The sequence below is a fragment of the Grampus griseus genome (genome assembly GCF_964374135.1).
Source record: "Grampus griseus genome assembly, chromosome: 16".
NCBI lineage: Eukaryota > Metazoa > Chordata > Mammalia > Artiodactyla > Delphinidae > Grampus > Grampus griseus.
In genome coordinates, this window is record NC_139010.1 from 8,903,722 (window position 1) to 8,924,255 (window position 20,534).

Here is a 20,534-nt window from a genome sequence, read left to right on the forward strand (position 1 = left end):
CCTTAATATAACTGAGTTTGACCCCAGAGTGGCTGAGCAATTACTGTAGTGAACTAGAATTCCCCAGAGTGAGGAAATTAAGTTTTCTGCCATTGCAGGCTCTGCACCTGAAAGTCAAAATGAGCTACAAAATAAATAGGACTTTTTGGTACGTTTTTCTGTACATCTGTATAATTCATACCTGCTAGTTACACTGTAACTAACATGTATCCTAACTGGACACAAGTACATGTGAGGTGTGGTTATAAAAAAGCTTTTTAATTTTTTTTTTAACTAAACTACAAAAATATAAAAACATACTCAAAAGGAGATCATAGAGTTATGAACTTACGTGTCAGTTAGGGTTTGTGCTCGAAGAATGTCACCTGCCATATCAGTAAACAAAGGGTTTTGCTGCCATCAGTCACTGCAGCCACCCTGGACCATGCACCCTGAGGGGATTCAGGATGGAGAAAACCAGAACACTGGCCCTAAATACTAAGGTGCATATCAAATGAAAAATTTCAAGAAGCCCAGATTCTTGCATCTTTCCATACATGGAAAAGCGCTGAATTCATTAACTTGCGATGTCTGGTTTTCTTTAGTTCTTTAATTAACAGTAATCTTTTGATGTTCCAGCTCCCTGGGGTTTTTTTTGTTTGCTTTTTGTTTTTGCAAAAACTATTTATCCGGCTCCTCCCTTGCCTCTTTGGAGCCGAGCCTCAGAGTGATCTCAGAGGCTGTGAAGTCCTCAGTTAAGTCTGCTGAATAGTACATAATTCTCAGCTTTTAGGCTGTGCAATTTTTTTTCAGTTGCAGTCTCAAAAGCCAGATGTACCCATGTTAGGATAATATGAGGGAAGTTTAAAGTTATGGCTGGGGTGTGAGGAACCTCAGAGGGAACGGAGCAGTCCTAGGGGAAAGTGCTAGGAGGCTGTTACCTCCCTGAGGTCCAGAGACCAGGGAAGAGAGTGGTTCCTGGGACCCTAGCAGACAGCGTGGGAAGGGGGACACCTGGAGAGGGGCAGTGACCTTCGGTGGTCAAGGGGTAGAGATAACCTTCAGCAAGTCGGCAGGGAGAGGGAAATAAACATTTAGATTCACTCTCCTCTCTCCCTCCCTCTCCGCTACGAAACCAGGGGGCAAGGGAGACACAGAGATCATCCTTAGATGGACTGGCCTCTTGGGGTCCAGCTAACCAATAATCTTAATTCCATCTGCAAAGCACCTAGATTAGAATCTTGGAATCTTTAGAATTCAGCCAACCACAACAATGATCAGCATTTTGCCAATCTTAGGTAACTCGCCTTTCTTTAAATTACAGTGTATTTTTAGAAAGCAGGTTTATTGAGATTATAATTCATATGCCATACAATTCACCCATGTAAAGTGTACATTCCATGTTTTTTTGGTATATTACATTAGTAATTTTAAAAATCGTGGTAGAATATATATTACATAAAATCTGCCATTTTTAAGTGTACATGTGGCATTAAGTACATTCACAATGTTGTGTAACCATCACCACTATTTATATCCAAACCTTTTTCATTACCCTAAGTAAAACCTCTGAAACCATAAAGCAATAACCCCCATTCCTCTTGCCCCTAGCACCTGGTAAACTCTAATCTACTTTGAGTCTCTATGAATTTGTCTATTCTAGGTACCTCACATAAGTAGAATCATATAATATTTGTTCCTTTGTGACTCGCTTATTTCATTTAGCACAGTGACTCCAAGGTTCATCCACGTTGTAGCATGTGTCAGAACTCCATTACTTTTTATGGCTGGATATTATTCCCTTGTATGTGTACACTAGATTTTGTTTATCCTTTCATCTAGTGATGGAATCTTGGGTTATTTTCATGTTTTGGCTATTGTGAATAATGCTGCTATGAACATTGGTGTACAAGTATCTGTTCGAGCTCCTGCTTTCAGTTTCTTTGGGTGTATACCTAGGAGTGGAATTGCTGGATCATATGATAATTCTGTGTTCAACTTTTTTTTTTTTTTTTTTTTTGCGGTACGCGGGCCTCTCACTGTTGCGGCCTCTCCCGTTGCGGAACACAGGCTCCGGACGCGCAGGCTCAGCGGCCATGGCTCACGGGCCCAGCCGCTCCGCGGTATGTGGGATTTTCGCGGACCGGGACAGGAACCCGTGTTCCCTGCATCGGCAGGCGGACTCTCAACCACTGCGCCACCAGGGAAGCCCCTGTGTTCAACTTTTTGAGGAACCGCAAAATGGACTTCCTTGGTGGCTGCACCATTTTACGTTCCCACTAGAAATGCACAAGGGTTCCAATTCTCCACATCCTCCTCAACACTTATTTTCTGGTTTTGTTTTTGATAGCCATCTGCCACCCTAATGTGTGTGAAGTGATATCGAATTGTGGTTTCGATTGGCTTTCCCCTAAAGGTTAATGATGTTGACCATCTTTTCATGTGCTTATTGGCCATTTGTATATCTTCTTTGAAAAAATGTTTATTCAAATCCTTTGTCCGTTTTTGATTGGGTTGTTTTTGCTATTGTTATTGTTGAGTTATAGTTCTTTACATATTGTGGATATTAACCCTTATCAGATATCGGAGTCACAAATATTTTATACCCTTTCATGGGTTGGTTGTCATTTCACTTCTTTTTTAAAAAAATATTTATTTGTTTATATATTTATTTGGCTGTGTCAGTTCTTAGTTGCGGCACGCGGGATCTTCATTGCCGCGTGCAGGATCTTTTTAGTTGCAGCATGCGAACTCTTAGTTGTGGCACGTGGGATCTAGTTCCCTGACCAGTGATGGAACCTGGGCCCCCTGCATTGGGAGCACAGAGTCCTAGCCAGTGGACCACCAGGGAAGTCCCTCATTTCACTCCTTTGATGCACAAAAGTTTTGAATTTTGATGAAGACCAATTCCTCTTTTTCTCTTGTTGCTTGTGCATTTGATGTCATATACAAGAAATCATTGCCAAATCCAACATCAGGAAGACTTTTCCCTCTGTGCTGGCCTCCAAACAATTAAAAGCAGCGATCAGAACCCACAAATCTGATTTTTGGAGAGCAGTGTTGTTCTTGTCGCTCACCCTGGCCCTAACAAGCTGCACTAGGAACGTGGGCTGCTGTCCCCACAGCTGAGTGTCTTGGGGCCGAGGGGTGGGTGATGGTTGCCACTATTAAAAGGAAATTGACCAAAATGTATCAGCCTCTCATGAAGCTCTCTCCTGGGTGCTGCAAGCATTCTACTAGACACAGAGTTCCGAAGTACTTTATTCAGACAGCTCCTGCCAGTTCAACTGCTGTTTTGACAGATGGATGGATTCCTAAACCTTCCTACTCCACCATCTTCCCTGACATCACCTTTACGATTTTATGACCAGAATAAAACACTGGAAGTTTTAGCCCTAACGTAAGTTGTCCCTGTCAATAAATACACATTGGCAGGCTGTGACTGATCCCACTACGGTGCCATTTTACAAGCAGGCCCTGACGTACCAGGTCCCTTCTCTACAACTTCAGCTCTGAGCACCTTGTTCCTGCTATTTCTGAGCCCCCTTCACTCTGTCCAAGTCAACGGTCCATTCTCATCCCCCCAGGGGTCGGCACGGGTGGCACTTCCCATTGGTGGCAGCTTAGAACGGAACAGGGGTCTCACTCCGTGGCCAAGGTCAGGAAGGTATCTTTGTTCCTTCTGGACATGAGGAGGGGAGAAAAACACAGCTCATCTTCAGAACTGAATCAGGAAACCCTATTGCCTGTAGCTAAAATTTTTCTAAAAAATGAAAACAATGTTTGGGCTTCCCTGGTGGCGCGGTGTTTGAGAGTCCGCCTGCCGATGCAGGGGACACGGGCTCTTGCCCCGGTCCGGGAGGATCCCACATGCCGCGGAGCGGCTGGGCCCGTGAGCCATGGCCGCTGAGCCTGCGTGTCTGGAGCCTGTGCTCTGCAACGGGAGAGGCCACAACAGTGAGAGGCCCGCGAACCGCAAAAAAAAAAAAAAAAAAATGAAAACAATGTTTAAAAGGGTGACTTGATGTCCACAATAGAATTAATTTTTAAGTCAAATATCAGCCCCTAAGTTCAGGGACTCACTTGGGAAACAAACCATCCCTTATAACACAGGGGACTAAATAGGTTTTGCAGATTATTAAATGGCTATCTTTCCATTGTGAATCCGCCTCCCGAGATTAAATATCTTCATTCATACAAGATAGAGGGAGATTTTTTAACAAAAAAAAAAAATTTATTTTCTGCACTAATATTTATACAGCTGTAAACTCAAATAATCATCCAATACTTGTACAAATCTGGGGAACAGTTAATAAGCACCTTCAATGGTTTCCACAGTTTAAGAATTTATCATTTACAAAATTTTAGAATGAGTTTAGTAAAATGAATAAGATAGTTATAAACATTATACAAAGTCATGACAAAACATTTGATATAGAGGGCTCAATATGGAATGATAAATATAAAATTAAACTAATTTATGGGGTTGGGCTATATAAAAGACCCATGTGTTCCCCAAACCTTGTGATTCTTGGGGATATGTGCCTCTCAAAACAAACTCCAATTATTCAAGGAAAGGCTCTCTTGATTCAGGTCTCATGTACTGCAGAAAAGGGGGTGGGAGGGGCTGAGTGTCCTGAGGTTTGCAGATAAGAAGAGGGGTCTTTTCCTTAAGGAGAAAAACAGGCATATTCTTCCATGTCAAGTGTATAAGTGTTCTCTGGCAAGGACATACCATTTTTTTCTTTGGCGTTATTTAAGAATTTTTCTCATTGCTATTGTTAAATCCCCTCCTCCACCCTTTCTCTTGGGCTTTCCATTCCTGCTCTTGGTCAGTCTCTTTGAGATACTTCTGAGTCTTCTCTACTCCCTTACCCCGATTTTTACTGACTCAAATTCCTTAATCTCAGCTTTCAGTCCGAAATTTCTATCATTTTAGGACTCTGGGAAGCAGTTGACAAAAAAAAAACAAGCAAACAAACAAAAAAACCCACTAGCTATATATAGTCAGGAGAGGTTTTCTAAACAAACTGTAGAAACATACACATGAAATGTGGCAATGGTCCTTTTAATTACACCAATGAACAATAAATGGTCTGGATCACTAGTATAAATATTCAGTTTGGCCCTCCTGGATTGTGATTTTGCATGAGAATACAGCCAGCAAGGGCCATGGATAGAGGGAGAAACAAAGGAGAAGAAAGCTTATGGTTGATTGTAGATTGGATCTCATGGGTGGAGGCCAGAGGTGAGGGACTATAGGGGGTGTCATCTCTGGTACCAGCCCCAGCCTGTGTCTCAGATGGGTCTCCATTAGGAGGCTGGATACAGGTGCCAGCAGTGGGGCTGTGCCACCCCAGAGACCAGATGCTAGGATCCAAGTGCTCTGGTAATCTTTGGTATAATTTAAGGCACATCTATAGAATCCCCATTCTCAAACATCTGACTCTACACATTGAAAGTCCTACTACAGGACACTCCTTTGATTTGAGCATTTGACTACCAAAGACGACTGCTGAAATGCCAATAATTTAGCTGGGAGAGGCTTCTCAGTATCATCCACCAAATACCCATGTATCCTTCGGACAGGGTGGGTTTTGACCAAAAAGCAGGGCTTGCTCTCTATAATGTGGGCCTTGGGCAGGATGCAGGTGGTACAGAACTCAGGGGTTAAAAGCCAGGAGTATAAAAAGGGAAATCAGAGCACCAAGACGAAAGTGTGGGAGGGCTAACTCCCTCCTTTGCTCACAGCCTTGCCTAGACAATCCTGGCTGGTGTGTTCAGCAGCTGACGGGATGATGGGTATCTCAGAGTGAGGCTGAGCTCGTAAGGCCACAGGGAAGGGGCAGTTCAGGCCTGGGGAGGTTCTACTCACCACTGGGGTGTTAAGGTTGGGGAAAGTTTCCAGCACCAGGATGGGGCATATAATCTTCACTCAGGGCTGTATAAGCTTGTCTGCGGGTTGGGGTCAGGGAGGTTTTCTGTCTTTGCGTAGGAGTAGAGGCTTTCCCATTCCAGAAGTGCAGGGCATATGTTTTGGGGAACAGTGAGGGCAATGCTGTTGGGGTTCAGGCTGGGTTGGCCCTGGACCTGGTGTCCACTTAGCCACCAGGTCAGACAGTTTTCAGTCTGGACCCTTTCAAGTAGGGTGTTGCTGTGAAATACTTTAGAGAGGGAATGAGGCACTCTTGTCTTCATTTCCGCTCGATACAGTCAACGCCCAGGGTATTGTCAGGGCAACGGCAGGTCCTGCTTCCTGGGGTGGCCAAGCAGAGGTGGGTGCAGCCACCATTGTTCACTGAGCAGTAGTTGTGACCTGGAAAAGGCAGAAGTCAGCTCAACAGCTAAGAGAGTGGCCTCCATACTACACCCCTTTTTGGTCTCTGGGAGGCCAAGCTTGTGGGGGCTCCTGGGGAACAGGGAAGGCTGCACAGGGCACTCAGCTCAGCTTATCTATCGGCTGTTTCCTCATCATTAAGGATTTGCCAGATGTGCAAAAACCTTGATTCCTGATCTGGGGGCTATGCAGATTTACCATTGAAGCTATTAAATAGATCTCAGGGAGGGTTTTCCAGCTCTGAACAGAACATGGGGTTGGAATTTTAAAGCACAATGTGTTCTTTATCTAGCTTGGCCACTTGACTGGGGGACAGGAGGGAAACCAGGAAGGAGGTTGGGTTAGGGGAGAGAATTTGGAGAGGCAGCCTAGCATAGACTCAAGCCAGGCTGCATAGCTCATCCCTGGTTCTGCCATTGTGAGCACCATAAGTGACCGTGTGACTCTGGGCAAGTGGCTTCCGTTTCCTTATTTATAAGGTGAGCATAATAATAGTACCTACCTCATAGGGTTGCTACAAGGATTAAGTGAACGAGTGGATACAAAGCACTTAGTATGCTAAGTGACTTCATATATGTGATGTACCTAGCTCACAGTAAGTATCACATCCATGTTTGCCTGGTAATTATTATTATTATGAATTACTGCTGTTGCTGTCAGGCCAAATGGATGGATTTTAAAGCAGCAGAGATCCTAACACTGATGTTCCTCCTTGGAACCTGAAGACCGCATACTTTTAGACTTTTCCTCACCCTTATCCTCTATCCACTTCATTCTTTAACATTTTCTATTGATTCGTCTTGGCTCACCTACTCAATAATGAAGACCCATGACGGAAGGGACTGTGTCTCACCCGCCACGTGATAAGGGCTATGAGAGGCCACATAGGTAGCAGCTGGAGTGTGGGCTCTGAGCCCCAGAGTGCTTCCAGCCCCCTGACCAGTTACAGCACAGGTGAGTTACCTTCAGGACACTGAGACAGGGCGGTGGTGATGCCATACAGCCGGGTCTCTTTGTGGGGATGGAAGGAATCCGTCTCTCTGGAAATAGCGAGATCCACAGCGACCACGGAATTCCTACAGAGCACCAAAAGATGGGAGGTTAAAATACATCTAAGGTCTGGAACTCTTCTCTAGGGGGCAGCCTCTTTTGTTGTTTGGAGGCCATAAACAGATTCACTGGCCTTGCTTCCTAGCCATCCCTCCCTCTTCCTGGGATGAGACAGGCGTGCAGTTCTCTGGCTTCTTAAAAAAAAAAAATTGGAAAAGGTCAGCTAGCTCTTCCCTCCGGCTCTAAATTCCAAGCTGGGAAATCAACTTTCTATACAGATGCCCTTGTCACATCTGCTTGCTTGGTTTAACCCCACCTTCCTGCAGGAAGAGCTGGTCAAGAAGCAGCTTTGGGAATACTGCAGTTTATAAAATAAAATAGGGGCATGGAGCCCACCAGCCAGGTGACCGAGATTGGCTCCTGGGGAGAGAATAGACATGCTCAGGAAGTCCAAGTCTGCACTTGAAGCTGCCCATCAAGGAGCATCCAGATGATACGTGGCACCCCCTGCTTCCCTAGAAGCCCCGCCTCCCATTCCTTGCCCTCCTCTCTGACAATCAAAGGGCGAGGCAGAGGGGGCACCTCTGGAGGCGGGAAGGTCAAGCCAAGAGGCCACTTGGGAAGGGCGTGGCCTCCAGAGAGGGCGGCAGGGCAGGCCCCCCGGCCCCCACGCTCCAGCTGCTGACGTACGTCTTCCAGTCTGTGTAATAGAGATTCTTCCCGAAGCTTGTAACAGCGAAAGGATACTGGAGCCCTTCAAGAATCTTGCGTCTGCTGGGCTGATCGGGCTTCAGGCATTCGGCCCGATGGGTGCCTGTGTGGGGCAAACACAAATCTTCCATTGTTCATACAAGAAATGGGCCCTTTGTGTCCAAAAACGAGAGTAATGAGGGCAAGGGTGAGGGAGCGCTACAGGCTCATATCCTAGAGAACACAAGAGTTGCTCTTCTAAACTGGAAAGTTGTCTGTTCATCCTCCCTGGCCCCTCATTGACCAACACCCCCTCCATCCAGTACCCATACCTGGTTCTGATGGGGAGACAGAAGCTGGAGCAGAGGAAGAGCACCCCGTTTCACCAGTTCCCGGGGACTTAGGAACGATGCCATCTTCCAGCTCCTGCTCAAGCCCCTCCTCCTTGAAGCCTCTCCAAACCTCCCCTCCCTGCATTCAGAGCCCTTAGAATTGCCGAGCTGCACAGCCTCGCATCAATACCCACATCATGACCAACTTAAGGCCTGGGCTTTCACTTAACTGCGCACGCTTTACTCCCTGCATCCCCCGTGGCACCCGGCAGTGTCTAGAACAGAGCAGGAACACAAGAGAGACTTGATGGATGGCTGACATTCCTCCCCGGCTGAGCATCTTGCCCACATCCCTCGCCTGAGGGACACCCCAAATCCGCCCAGGCCAGAGCACACATCAGGGCTGCATTACTTTATCTTCCTTGGCCTCAAGTCCTGCCTAAGCCCCCGGGGACAAGCGGGAGCTACAAGAATGTTAAGTTGTGACGTGCTTAATAGGTATCAGGATGAGGACAGGCTCTGGGGGGTCAGCAAACTTTTTCTTAAAGGGCCAGTTAGTAACTAGTTTAGGTTTTGTGAGCCAAGAGGCAAAAACCCAGGACATTATATAAGCATTTATATAACCTTTTATTTATTTATTTTACAGTATCAATCTATTTTACTAATGTAAACAAATAGTTTACTGAAAATGCCAAGGTTTAGTTTGTCCCCAGTCTGAAAGGTAGAGTATTTCTATCAAATCATTTGGTCTTTGGGAGAAGACTTGACCGTACTGAAAATGAGTATGACTAGGCTGAATGCGTGATTTGCACTACATTTCTGAGACGTTCAGATTCTTGCATGTGAAATATAAAATGAGCCTCAGCAGGAGTGTGAGACTAATAAATTTGAGCCAACTAGTTTGTCTGCAAAAAAGTCTATGGATTGAAAAAACTTTTAGATAGCTCTAATGCCAACTGTATTAAGTTGTCATTGTCTTAAATCTGAAACTCCGAAGCATCCTATAATAAGAAATGTTGCATTACCACTTGAGCTTGCCTAAACAGTCTTATAAAAATGCAAATTAAAATACACAGTGTTTTGGAGGCCTCGGTGACGTCGTATGACGGCGTAGTACTCAGTTAGAAATGACCATGTAGATTATACACTCAGTAAAAATGGGTAGAGTCCAGAGCACACGATGGCACTGGTAACTGCAGGCAGGCCCATCAAACTCTGCTTCCATCTTTTAAAGCTTTGTACACAAGTACTATTGGATGTGGAGGAATGAGACACCTTCTTTATATCTTTGGAAGTTCTTTTCCCTTTATGTGGCCCTTCTCTTCCTACGTGAGGTGAGAACTTGCCACGGAGGCCTCCCTGTTTTCCAAGAGGCAATGAGAATGCTTGATCCTGGACTGCTTCTTTAAGGCTCTTCACTGGGGCTTCTTAAAATGCTTGAGGGAAATGAGTAGGAGAGAGGGAGGGATCGATAGCGCACGGTTGATGCAAGATGCTGATAATTTTGTTGGTGGCAAACAGGAAGCTGAAGCTCCAGCTACAGTTTTCTCTCTCCAAACTCCAGAACTCCACACTCCAGAGGCCCTCCTTTCCACGTGCTGTATATAACCTTTTAAAATGTAACATTTAAAAATGTGAAAACCGGGGCTTCCCTGGTGGTGCTGTGGTTAGGAATCTGGCTGCCAATGCAGGGGACACGGGTTCGAGCCCTGGTCTGGCAAGATCCCACATGCTGCGGAGCAACTAAGCCTGTGTACCAAAACTACTGATCCTGCGCTCTAGAGCCCATGAGCCACAATTACTGAAGCCACAACTACCGAAGCCCGCGCGCCTAGAGCCCGTGCTCTGCAACAAGAGAAGCCACCGCAACGAGAAGCCCACGCACCGCAGCGAAGAGTTGCCGCAACTAGAGAAAACCTGTGCGCAGCAATGAAGACCCAACACGGCCAAAAATAAAAACAAATAAATAAATTAATTTTTTTTAAAATGTGAAAACCGTTTATAGCTCCTGGGTTATACCAAGGAGGTTGGATTTGTCCCAGGGCTGTAGTTTGCTGACCCCTGACCTGGAAGATTAAGAGCTCTCCCTAGACTGTGTCAAGCCTAGAGAAACAATAAATTTCAGAGCAAAGATATGCAGCTATTGTTTGTGCAGGAAAAAAGCACTTATCTTAAGCTCTCTTCCCCATAACAGATAATCTTGATAGTACAGGGGGTAACAATAATTGTTTGGTAAAAAACAAGGCACTGTTCCAACCCCGGGAGCCAGGCCTGGGGCTTTCCATCACCTGCATCCACCCAGCAGAGTTGAGATGAGTAAGCGTCAAAGGTCAGCCCGTTGGGCAAACCCAGGTCATCCTGCACAAGGATCCTCCGGTTTGTGCCATCCATGTAGGAAGTTTCGATTTTGGGGCTATCTCTGTTCCAGTCTGTCCAATAAAGATTCCTGGAGGAGGAAAAGGAGGAGAAAGAGGAAGAAAAATATGAAGATGCATGAGAAAAAGTTCACTTAGAAAACACTTAAGACTCACAGACTTGGAGAATGAACTTATGGTTACCAGAGGAGAAGGGTTGGGGGGAGGGATAGTTAAGGAGTTTGGGATTGACATGTACACGCTACTGGTGGCGCAGTGGTTAAGAATCCGCCTGCCATGGGAGGGAGGGAGACGCAAGAGGGAAGAGATATGGGAACATATGTATATGTATAACTGATTCACTTTGTTATAAAGCAGAAACTAACACACCATTGTAAAGCAATTATACCCCAATAAAGATGTTAAAAAAAAAAAAAAAGAATCCGCCTGCTAATGCAGGGGACACGGGTTCGAGCCCTGGTCCTGGAGGATCTCACACGCCACAGAGCATCTAAGCCTGTGTGCCACAACTACTGAGCCTGCACTCTAGAGCCCACGAGCCACAACTACTGAGCCTGCGCTCTAGTGCCCGCAAGCCACAACTACTGAGCCTGTGCTCTAGAGCCCATGCGCCACAACTACTGAGACTGCATGCCACAACTACTGAAGCCCAGATGCCTAGAGCCCATGCTCTGCAACAAGAGAAGCCACCTCAATGAGAAGCGCGCGTACCGCAACGAAGAATAGCCCCCGCTTGATGCAACTAGAGAAAGCCTGCGCGCAGCAGTGAAAACGCAATGCGGCCAAAAAAATAATTAATTAATTTTAAAACAATGGATAACCAGCAAGACCTACTATATGGCAAAGGGAACTCTGTTCAATATTACGTAACAACCTAAATGGGAAAAGAATTTGAAAAAGAATAGATACATGTATATGTATAACTGAATCACTTTGCTGTACACCTGAAACTGACACAACACTGTAAATCAACTTGACTCTAATACAAAATAAAAAGTTAAAAAAATAACAACAACAAAAAACTTTAAAAGAGGGGAATTCCTTGGTGGTCCAGGGGTTAGGACTCCGCGCTTTCACTGCTGAGGGCCTGGGTTCCATCCCTGGTTGGGGAACTAAGATCCTGCAATCTGCAAGGGGCAGCCAAAAAAAATTAAAATAAAATTTAAAAAATAAAGTTCATTATGGAAAAAAAGACACTTATAAAGAACCCATGGTGAAGACATTAGCAGACACTGAGACACAGAACGGCTAAAAAGGATCTGCAGGCGTCAAGACATTTTCCTTTGCAAAGACCCTTGGATTTGGCTCTTCACTTGAATCTTTCTGTTACTCTCGATTTCACTCCCCTTAAACGTAAGTTACATATTATATCTCAGTAAAACTGTTTAAAAAACCCCAGAACGGGCTTCCCTGGTGGCGCAGTGGTTGAGAGTCCGCCTGCCGATGCAGGGGACACGGGTTCGTGCCCCGGTCCGGGAAGATCCCACATGCCGCGGAGCGGCTGGGCCCGTGAGCCATGGCCGCTGAGCCTGCGCATCCGGAGCCTGTGCACCGCAACGGGAGAGGCCACAACGGTGAGAGGCCCGCGTACCGCAAATACAAACAACAACAACAACAAAAAAACCTAGAACACCATAACTGACATAAACACATGGGAATAATTCCCATATGCTGTCACCACACAGGAAGGCACAGCAGACCCAGGGGATGAAGCCCAGAAGCAAGGCTGGCAGAAGCAGTGGTCAAGGCACCTGCTGTCAGGCAGGTGGCTGAGTGGCCACAGAACAAGAGGTGTGGTCTCAAAGGGAAAGAGTCAAAGCGTCAAGGAGACACGGGCCCGGTGTGTAAGATGTAGAGCTTGCAGTAAGGGAAAGGGAGAAAAAGCACTGATACGCTGACAAAACCCATAGGGAGGTGTTCATGCTGGGTTGGCCCCCAGGAAGGAGCCCCAGGGGGACATTTATGCTACCTTGATACTCTTCTGGGATCGATACAAGTCAGGTGTTGATTCCCATTCAACCCAAGTGGAAATATCCAATTTCTGAGCTGTCAACTTACAAAGGCTCTTGGTAAAAGATTGGAAAGTGGAACACGGTATCAAGTCCATGATCACACGTGAACATACTGCCATTTCGCCATGGATATCTGCAAGCCACCGACTGTAGACTCACTCATCCTAAACTCATTCATTTCAGGAGAGCAATGCTGGAGTTATAGCCTAACATTTGAGAAAATCCAAAAGGGCAGATGCAAATAGAAGAGACGCACACACAGATTTACACAAAGATACCCTCTCACGGAATCCGTCACGATGCCTCTGGGATTCACCAAATCAGTCTCAAACAGCACCCGGCGCTGGGTCCCATCCAGCTTTGCAACTTCTATCCGATCCAGGTGAGAATCCGTCCAGAAGATGTTGCGGCCAAGATGGTCAAGAGCAATGCCTTCTGGGCTTCCAAGATCTAGAAGCAAACACCAAACACTCCTGATTTTTTTTAAAGCAAGTCAGATGAGGTTTTTCTGATTACTCAGTGCTATTTCACCTGGCATCCAATCCTTGCACCTTGAAAAAAACAAATGGGAGTGTTCAATGCTTGTTGTTTAAGATAAGTAACACTTAGTGACAAATTGAAAAATGCTACTCATTCCCTCGATGGACATCCACCCTGTGCACTACATTGGAAGCCAGGCCCACAAAGATGCTGAAGCTGTGGCCCTGCCTTCAGGAAGAAGCCCACAGCCAATCACAGTTCAGACTGAGTTCCAGGTTCTGTGGGAACATGAAGGAGGGACACTGGACTCAGCGTGGGGACACCAGGGAAGGATTCCTGGGGGAGATAACACCTCCTAAAGCTGGTTCCTGCAGAAACAACAGGACTTTGTCAGGCAAAGATCCTGGATAAAGGTTTTCCAGGTAGTGGGACCAGCACATAGGTCTAAAGGAAGAATAGACACGGCCTGAAGTAAACCATATGTCATTTTGTGTGGCTGGAGACCCCGAGGGTGGAGGGTGGCCAGAGATGAAATTAGGATGCCCGTGTTAATGAGCTTAGAGCTTATCCTTTATGCAAAGGGGAGGCACCAGAAGATCTGAAGATGGGAACGGGACAGATTTACCTTATTCATCAATGGGGAAAAAAGGTTATTCCAGAGAAATAATATATGCAAGAAATCACAGCTGTTATTACTTTGATACAAGTATTAGGATTACAAAGAAGGGGTGTCAGGAATTGTGAATAGCACCCAGAAGTCCTACTAGGCTATAAGCAACTGATTTCCAAGCCAGGGGTTGCCACAGCCTCAGCTGACTGCAATGGGAACCTTCAGCACCCACCTAACCCAATCAGGAGTTCAAGATTGCAATGGTTTCCTGACTAGAAATACAATCAAGTTAAAAGCTAAAACCCCACCAGGGTTTTACTGGTGTCATCTGGGATTCTTTCCCCTCTGCTGATTATAGAATCGAAGGTCATCTAGTACAGCTGGAAGTGGAAACAGGAAGGGGGAGAGCCGAGGATGGAGCTAACCTGCCCCAGGGGCCTGGAACGAGGAAACCAACCCAGCACTGTTTTTTTTCTGCTTTCTTTCTTTATTTGGTTGCATCGGGTCTTATTTGTGGCAGGCGGGCTCCTTAGTTGTGGCTCGCTGGCTCCTTAGTTGTGGCAGGTGCAGCACTGTGTTCTTTCATCAATAGAGGAGCAATCCCGACCTTCAGCCCCCTCCACATCGGCTTTCACTAGACCCCTAATACAATCATGACTGTGAATGCCGGCAATGTCTAAGCCCCCTCAAAGGACCCCCAACAGAGGAAGTTTATTAAGGATTAAAAACAGCAGTTTCTAATTTTAAACAAGTTCTTTATTGTTCTATATAAAAGTAAAGATTTATAAAGTATTAAAATATTTTCCATGTCCCTAGAGGCAAAGAGATGGTGAGACTGAACTCCAAAGGCCCCTTTCAACTTTCAGACAATATCAGAAGAAATCATTCTGGGGTATATTTGGAATGAGTACATCCTGTCTGAGAGGCATGAGCTATTCAGACACGCATAGAACAGTGGGACCAGGGAAGGCTGTTCAATGAGCGTCTCTTTACAAGTTCCAGGAAGGAACTCCATGTCACGTTGTCTCTTTATAAACAGCCCTGCTCTTGACGTCAAACCCAAGAGCAACCCTACCTCCTTCCCCAACCAGGAAAATACTTTATGGGATAAGGAGCCAAAGGAAAGGCCTGGAAAACCTCATCCTTTGCTGTGAGTCAGGGCAAGATGGGAAGACGTCAGGGCAATATATTCCACACTGATTATGTTGAAAGGAAACAGATGACGATACTTTTCAAAGATATTTGGCTAGGACTTTAACTCAAGGAAAGACAGAGAAACCCAGGATTCAGACGTTATGAAATTAAGAAGAAAAGAAAAAGAAAAGATACACACTGCCATTTTCACTCACTAGGAATGTACCAACACATACTACGATGAAGATGTAAGTGGAAGTTTCTTTCTCTCTTTTTGAAATTAAAAAAAAAAATGTATCCCTAGGGATCTTTCTTCTACAAAGATCACATTCTGATTTAATTCTGTGTTTTCACAGTGGGCTTTTGTCTGGAATGTTTCTTACTGAGCTTAAAGCTTTCTTGGATTATCAGTTCCAAAAGCAACAGGAAATAGCAAACGATGACCTACTCCCCTCTTCCACTGGGTTTTGAAGTTAAATCACAGATAATAGCAACATTTTTAACAGTGATAAGATGCAAAAAGGCATTTTCAAACTTCTGTTCATTAAAGCAAGCCATGAAAACTAGCAGACATTATTTAAATAGCATACTGGATTCCAGAAAAGGATTTGAGGTCTATGTCCAAAGTCAGACATATTTAACTCAACCTCAGTTTAATTCCTGCTACATCATCTCTTCCGAAGGAGCCAAGGAAGGAAAAACATGCCCCAGGGGCTACTCCGCAGGCACAGGGACCCTTCCAGAGTACCAATTTCTAGGGAAATGTTAAATTGGAAATTAGAAAATCTACAGTTGGCCCCAAGTAAAAAGAAATACCAAAGAGGCTCATATATTTTAAGGATGTATCTTTGATTTGAGTGTTTTGCAGAGGAAACAAGATGATTTTACACAGCAAATATCATTGGCATGACAATGTCTTTTGATTGAAAATATCTGCAAGTCAGCTGATGAGTCACAGACTTCGTAATGTGTAATATTTGACCTTTTCAGTACAGGAGAATTTTTACAGGCCCTTGGGTTTTTGTCATAATGGACTTGAATCTTGATACAACATATCTACGTAAAATAGCCTTGGCTTGTTGAAGGTAGGCATTAACATAATAGAGTCCTCAGCTTAAATCAGCATCCGTAAGTTAAGGCACTGAGGTTAAATGTTGAGGGGTAAGCTGTGCCAACGTGCCATGTGCTTTATCATCAGTGAGGCAACAAAAACAGAAATGTCTGTAAGAGTTCGGCCTGATTTTCTGTACTCTTCTGGCAATCTGAGCAAGGTCCAGTGGGGGTGAGGTAGAAGACAGGAGACCCACCCCACCATGAGATTACAGGCTGAAGTGACAACCCTTCAACTGGAAAACCGTCTTGCGAATAGACTCACTTCTCAGGGACAATATTTGCCAATATGCTCGTGATCCTTCCATCTTTACGATCTATCTGCTTATTGCCTGATGGACCACCCACCCTGGGGCAGACAGTCTGAGAATCGGTTCTAGGCTCAGCAGCCAGAGGGTGAAATGTATATCCAAACTGGATGGTGAAGCTTGGCCTTTATTATTCCTTAAAACTGGCTACAGAAGCTTTCAGAGACAGGCATGGACATTTACCCCGTTTTAATTTTACTCTCCTTAGGCTAGCAACAAATCCCCAGCTAAGATGTTCATGATTTAGTGATGAGTCCTCAGAGGACTCTTCAGAGAAGGCTGGAAAGGGCGATGTTTGAGGTTGAGAACACAGCCCCTCTCAGATTACCATATCCTGCAAACAACCATACACCGCACCCCTCCACTCTCTCCCAAGAGCCACGTGGGCTGCTAGAAGCAAAACCCCAAAAGGAAGACTGACATTTGCTTGCCCACCTTGTCGAATGATGGTGCTTGGCTCTCCACCATGCAGACTGGCTCTCCCAATGGAAGGCTGACTGATGTCGGTCCAGTAAACCATCTTGTCCACACAGTCGAAGGCCAGTCCAATGATGACTTTATCCTGGAAGTGCAGACCAGTGGTGAGAGGGGTCCACCTACTAGTGAATGATGATGGTGGGACTCTTTCCTGTGCTTAGAGGCATTTAGATACCTTTTGAAATGAATTGTCTTCAAGTCTTTGTCTTTTTTTTTTTTTTTGGCTGTGCCACGCAGCATACAAGATCTTAGTTCCCCAACTAGGGATCAAACCCATGCCCCCTGCAGAGGAAATGTGGAGTCCTAACCACTGGATGGCCAGGGAAGTCCCTCTTTTGTCCATTTTAAAAATTAAATTATTGAGTTGAAGGAGTTCTTTCTATATTTCAGATAAAAATCTGTTGTCATACACATATATATATGTACGTATGTATATTTTTTCTCAGTAAATAGCACTTTTTCATTTTCTTAATGATGTTTTTGGAGAGCAAAAGTTTTAAATGTGTATTAAGTGCAATTTCATTTTTCTTTATGGCTAATGCTTTTTGTATATCATCTAAGAAATCTTTGCCCAACTGAAAATCATAAAAATTAAATAAAAGACATAAATATTGGAAAGGAAGAGGTAAAATCACTCTATTTTAAGACTATGATTATTTATGTAGAAATTCCTGGGAAACCTATAGTAATATTTTAACTAAAAATTGAATCTAGCAAGGTTGCAGGATCCAAGGTCAATGTAAAATTGTATTTCTACATACCAGCAAAAAGTAGACTTTTAAAATAATAATGTTCATAATAGCAGCAAAATATTTAAGAATAAGTATTTTAAAATGTGCAAGGTTCTATACTGAATACTATAAAACATTGTAGAGTGAAATTAAAGAAGACCCAAATAAATGAAGAGATGTTAGTTTAATGGATCGTAAGATTTAATATTGCTAAGATATCCAAAATAGAGTTTAGGATATCCCTAAATAGAGTTAAAGATCCAGTGCTATCCATATCAAAATCCCAGCAGGCTTTGCTTTTCTTTTCTTTTTTTTCCCTTTCCTTTCCTTTCCTTTTCTTTTTGGTAGAAACTTATAAGCTTACTCTAAAATGTATATGGAAATGCAAAGTGAGGCCCTGGGGACCACAGAAGTGTAAGACCAGGATGCTCTTTTACTGGGAGAATCAGGGTTATTATCAGCAGACACTTGCCCTCCAAAACTCATGTCATAAAGGAACAGAGATCCTTACCATACACCATATACAAAAATTAGCTCCAAATGAAGCGAAAGTCTAAATGTAAGAGCTAAAAATACAAAACTCTTAGAAGAAAACATAGTTGAAAGCCTCATAACATTGGATTTGGCAATGATTTCTTGGATATGACATCAAAGCAAAAATAGATAAATTGGATCTTATCAAAATTAAAAGCTTTTGTTCAGTAAAAGACACAATCAACAAAGTGAAAAGGCAACCAACCCATGGAAGGTGATAAAATAGTTGCAAATCATGTAACTGATAAGGGGTTGATAGAATATATAAAGAACTCGTACAACTCAGTAACAATAAGAACAAAACAACCCAATTACAAAATGGGCAAAGGATATGAATAGACATTTTTCCAAAGATATATAAATTGTCCGTAAGTATATGACAAGATGCTAACATCACTAATCATTAGAGAAATGCAAATCAAAACCACAATGAGATACCACTTTACATATATTAGGATGGCTACAATTAAAAAACAGAAAATAATAAGTGTTGACAAGGTAGAAGGGAAATTGGAACCTTTGTGCTCTGGTGGTGGGAATGCAAAATGGTGCAGTGCTAAGGAAAACCGTACAGTGGTTCCTCAAAAAATTAAAAATGGAATTACCATGTAATTCCAGGTCTTGTCTATATACAAAAGAAGTGAAAGCAAGGACTTGAACAGATGTTTGTAAATCCATGTACATAGCAACACTATTCACAATAGCCAAAAGGTGGAAGCAGCCCAAGTTCTCCAGTGATGGATGAATGGATAAACAAAATGTGATACATCCATATAATGGAATATAATTCAGCCTTAAAAAGGAAGGAAATTCTGACACGTGCTACAACATGGATGAAATTTGAAGATATTATACTAAATAAAGTAAACCAGTTACAAAAGGGCAAATACTGTATGATTCCACTTATAGGAGGTCCCTAGAACAGGCAAATTCATAGAGATAGAAAGTAGAAGGGGATGCAAAGGGCTGGCAGGGGAGGAGGGAGTTTTTACTGAATGGATCCAGAGTTTCAGTTTGGGATGATGAAAAAGGTTCCGGAGATAGATGGTGATGATGGTTGTACTTAATGCCACAGTGGCATTAGCTACAGTTAAAATAGCTAGATGGTAAAGACAGTTAGATAGATAGATACATACATACATACATAGAAGGACAGACAGATAGATGATACATAGATAGGAAGGACACAGTGAATATTTATAAGGTTGTTTCAGCACTCTCCCTCCACTGATCCCATCTCAATTTCCTGCTTTTCATAGCCTCATTTGGCATTTAAGCCTCTCCCCTTGGTCTTGGGGGAAAACTTTCACACGGAATTTAACCCACTCCCACTACCCGGAAGTGTGTGCTAGTGGATACGAGGAAGAATGATGATTACCCCTTGAGGGATTTGTGCTTCAGTGAGGCAACAGGAAATCACAAAGATCACTTACACATTTGTTCAGCAAATATTTTTCAAGTGCCAAGCACTGTGTGGGATCTGCAAATACCCCTGTGAAACAAACACCTCCATGAAACAGACGGACAATTTCTGATCTTGCTGTGCTTATATTCTTGGTGGGAAGAGATACGTCAGACATAGAACATGTACCCTGATATACAATGTTTTGAGTAGCGCTGGGTGCCTGATGAAAGACAAAGCAGGGTAGGTGGAGGCTGCAGTCTGGATAGGGCAGCCAGGACAGGTTTCTCTAAGAGCTGATGTGCCAGTAGAAATTCAAGTGACATGCAGCAGTGAACCGTGCTAGTGTCTGGAATGAGAGAACTCCAGGCAGGGGGACAGCAAGTGCAAAGGCCCTGAGGTGGGAGTGTGAATGGTGAGTTGAGGACCAGCTAGAAGGCCAGAAGGCTGCAGCCGGTGAGTGAGGGGGCAGTGGTAGGGAACGGGGTGGGAGAGGTAGCCGGAGGCCATGGAAAGAACTGGATTTTTTTCTGGGTGAAGGGAACCCATCAGAGGGTTTTGTGTTGGGAAGAACATGAATCCAATCACGGCTGCTTTGCAGGAGGCTTTTGAAAAGCATTTTTACCATGGATGGATCTAGAGATTATCATCTCTAGTAAGTTAGTCAGAAAGAGAAAGACAAATACCATATGACATCATTTATATGTGGAATCTAACATATGACACAAATGAGCTTATCTATGAAACAGAAACAGACTCACAGACAGAGAACAGACTTGTGATTGCCAAGGGGGAGGTGATGGGGGTGAAGGAATGAGAGTTTGGGATGAGCAGACATAAACAATTACATGGATAAACAAAAAGGATAAACAACAATGGATAAACAAGGTCCTACTGTAGAGCATAGGGAACTATATTCAATATCCTATGATAAAACATAATGGAAAAGAACTTGAAAAAGAATGTGTATATA

At 44.0% G+C, this 20,534-nt stretch overlaps 1 protein-coding gene across 2 annotated transcripts in view; it reads right to left on the reverse strand.

The window, feature by feature from the left end:
- Positions 1–4,493: 4,493 nt before the first annotated feature.
- NID1 (nidogen 1) overlaps positions 4,494–20,534 on the reverse strand; it is a 93,694-nt gene continuing 77,653 nt past the window's right edge. For both annotated transcript variants that reach the window (XM_082673374.1, XM_082673373.1), the window contains exons 15-20: positions 16,853–16,979; positions 13,054–13,225; positions 10,677–10,834; positions 8,057–8,180; positions 7,280–7,392; positions 4,494–6,295 (exon numbers count right to left, since the gene is read on the reverse strand). In XM_082673374.1, the coding sequence (XP_082529500.1) occupies positions 6,174–6,295; positions 7,280–7,392; positions 8,057–8,180; positions 10,677–10,834; positions 13,054–13,225; positions 16,853–16,979 (816 nt within the window). In that variant the 3' untranslated portion in view covers positions 4,494–6,173. The remainder of the gene's footprint in view (positions 6,296–7,279; positions 7,393–8,056; positions 8,181–10,676; positions 10,835–13,053; positions 13,226–16,852; positions 16,980–20,534) is intronic.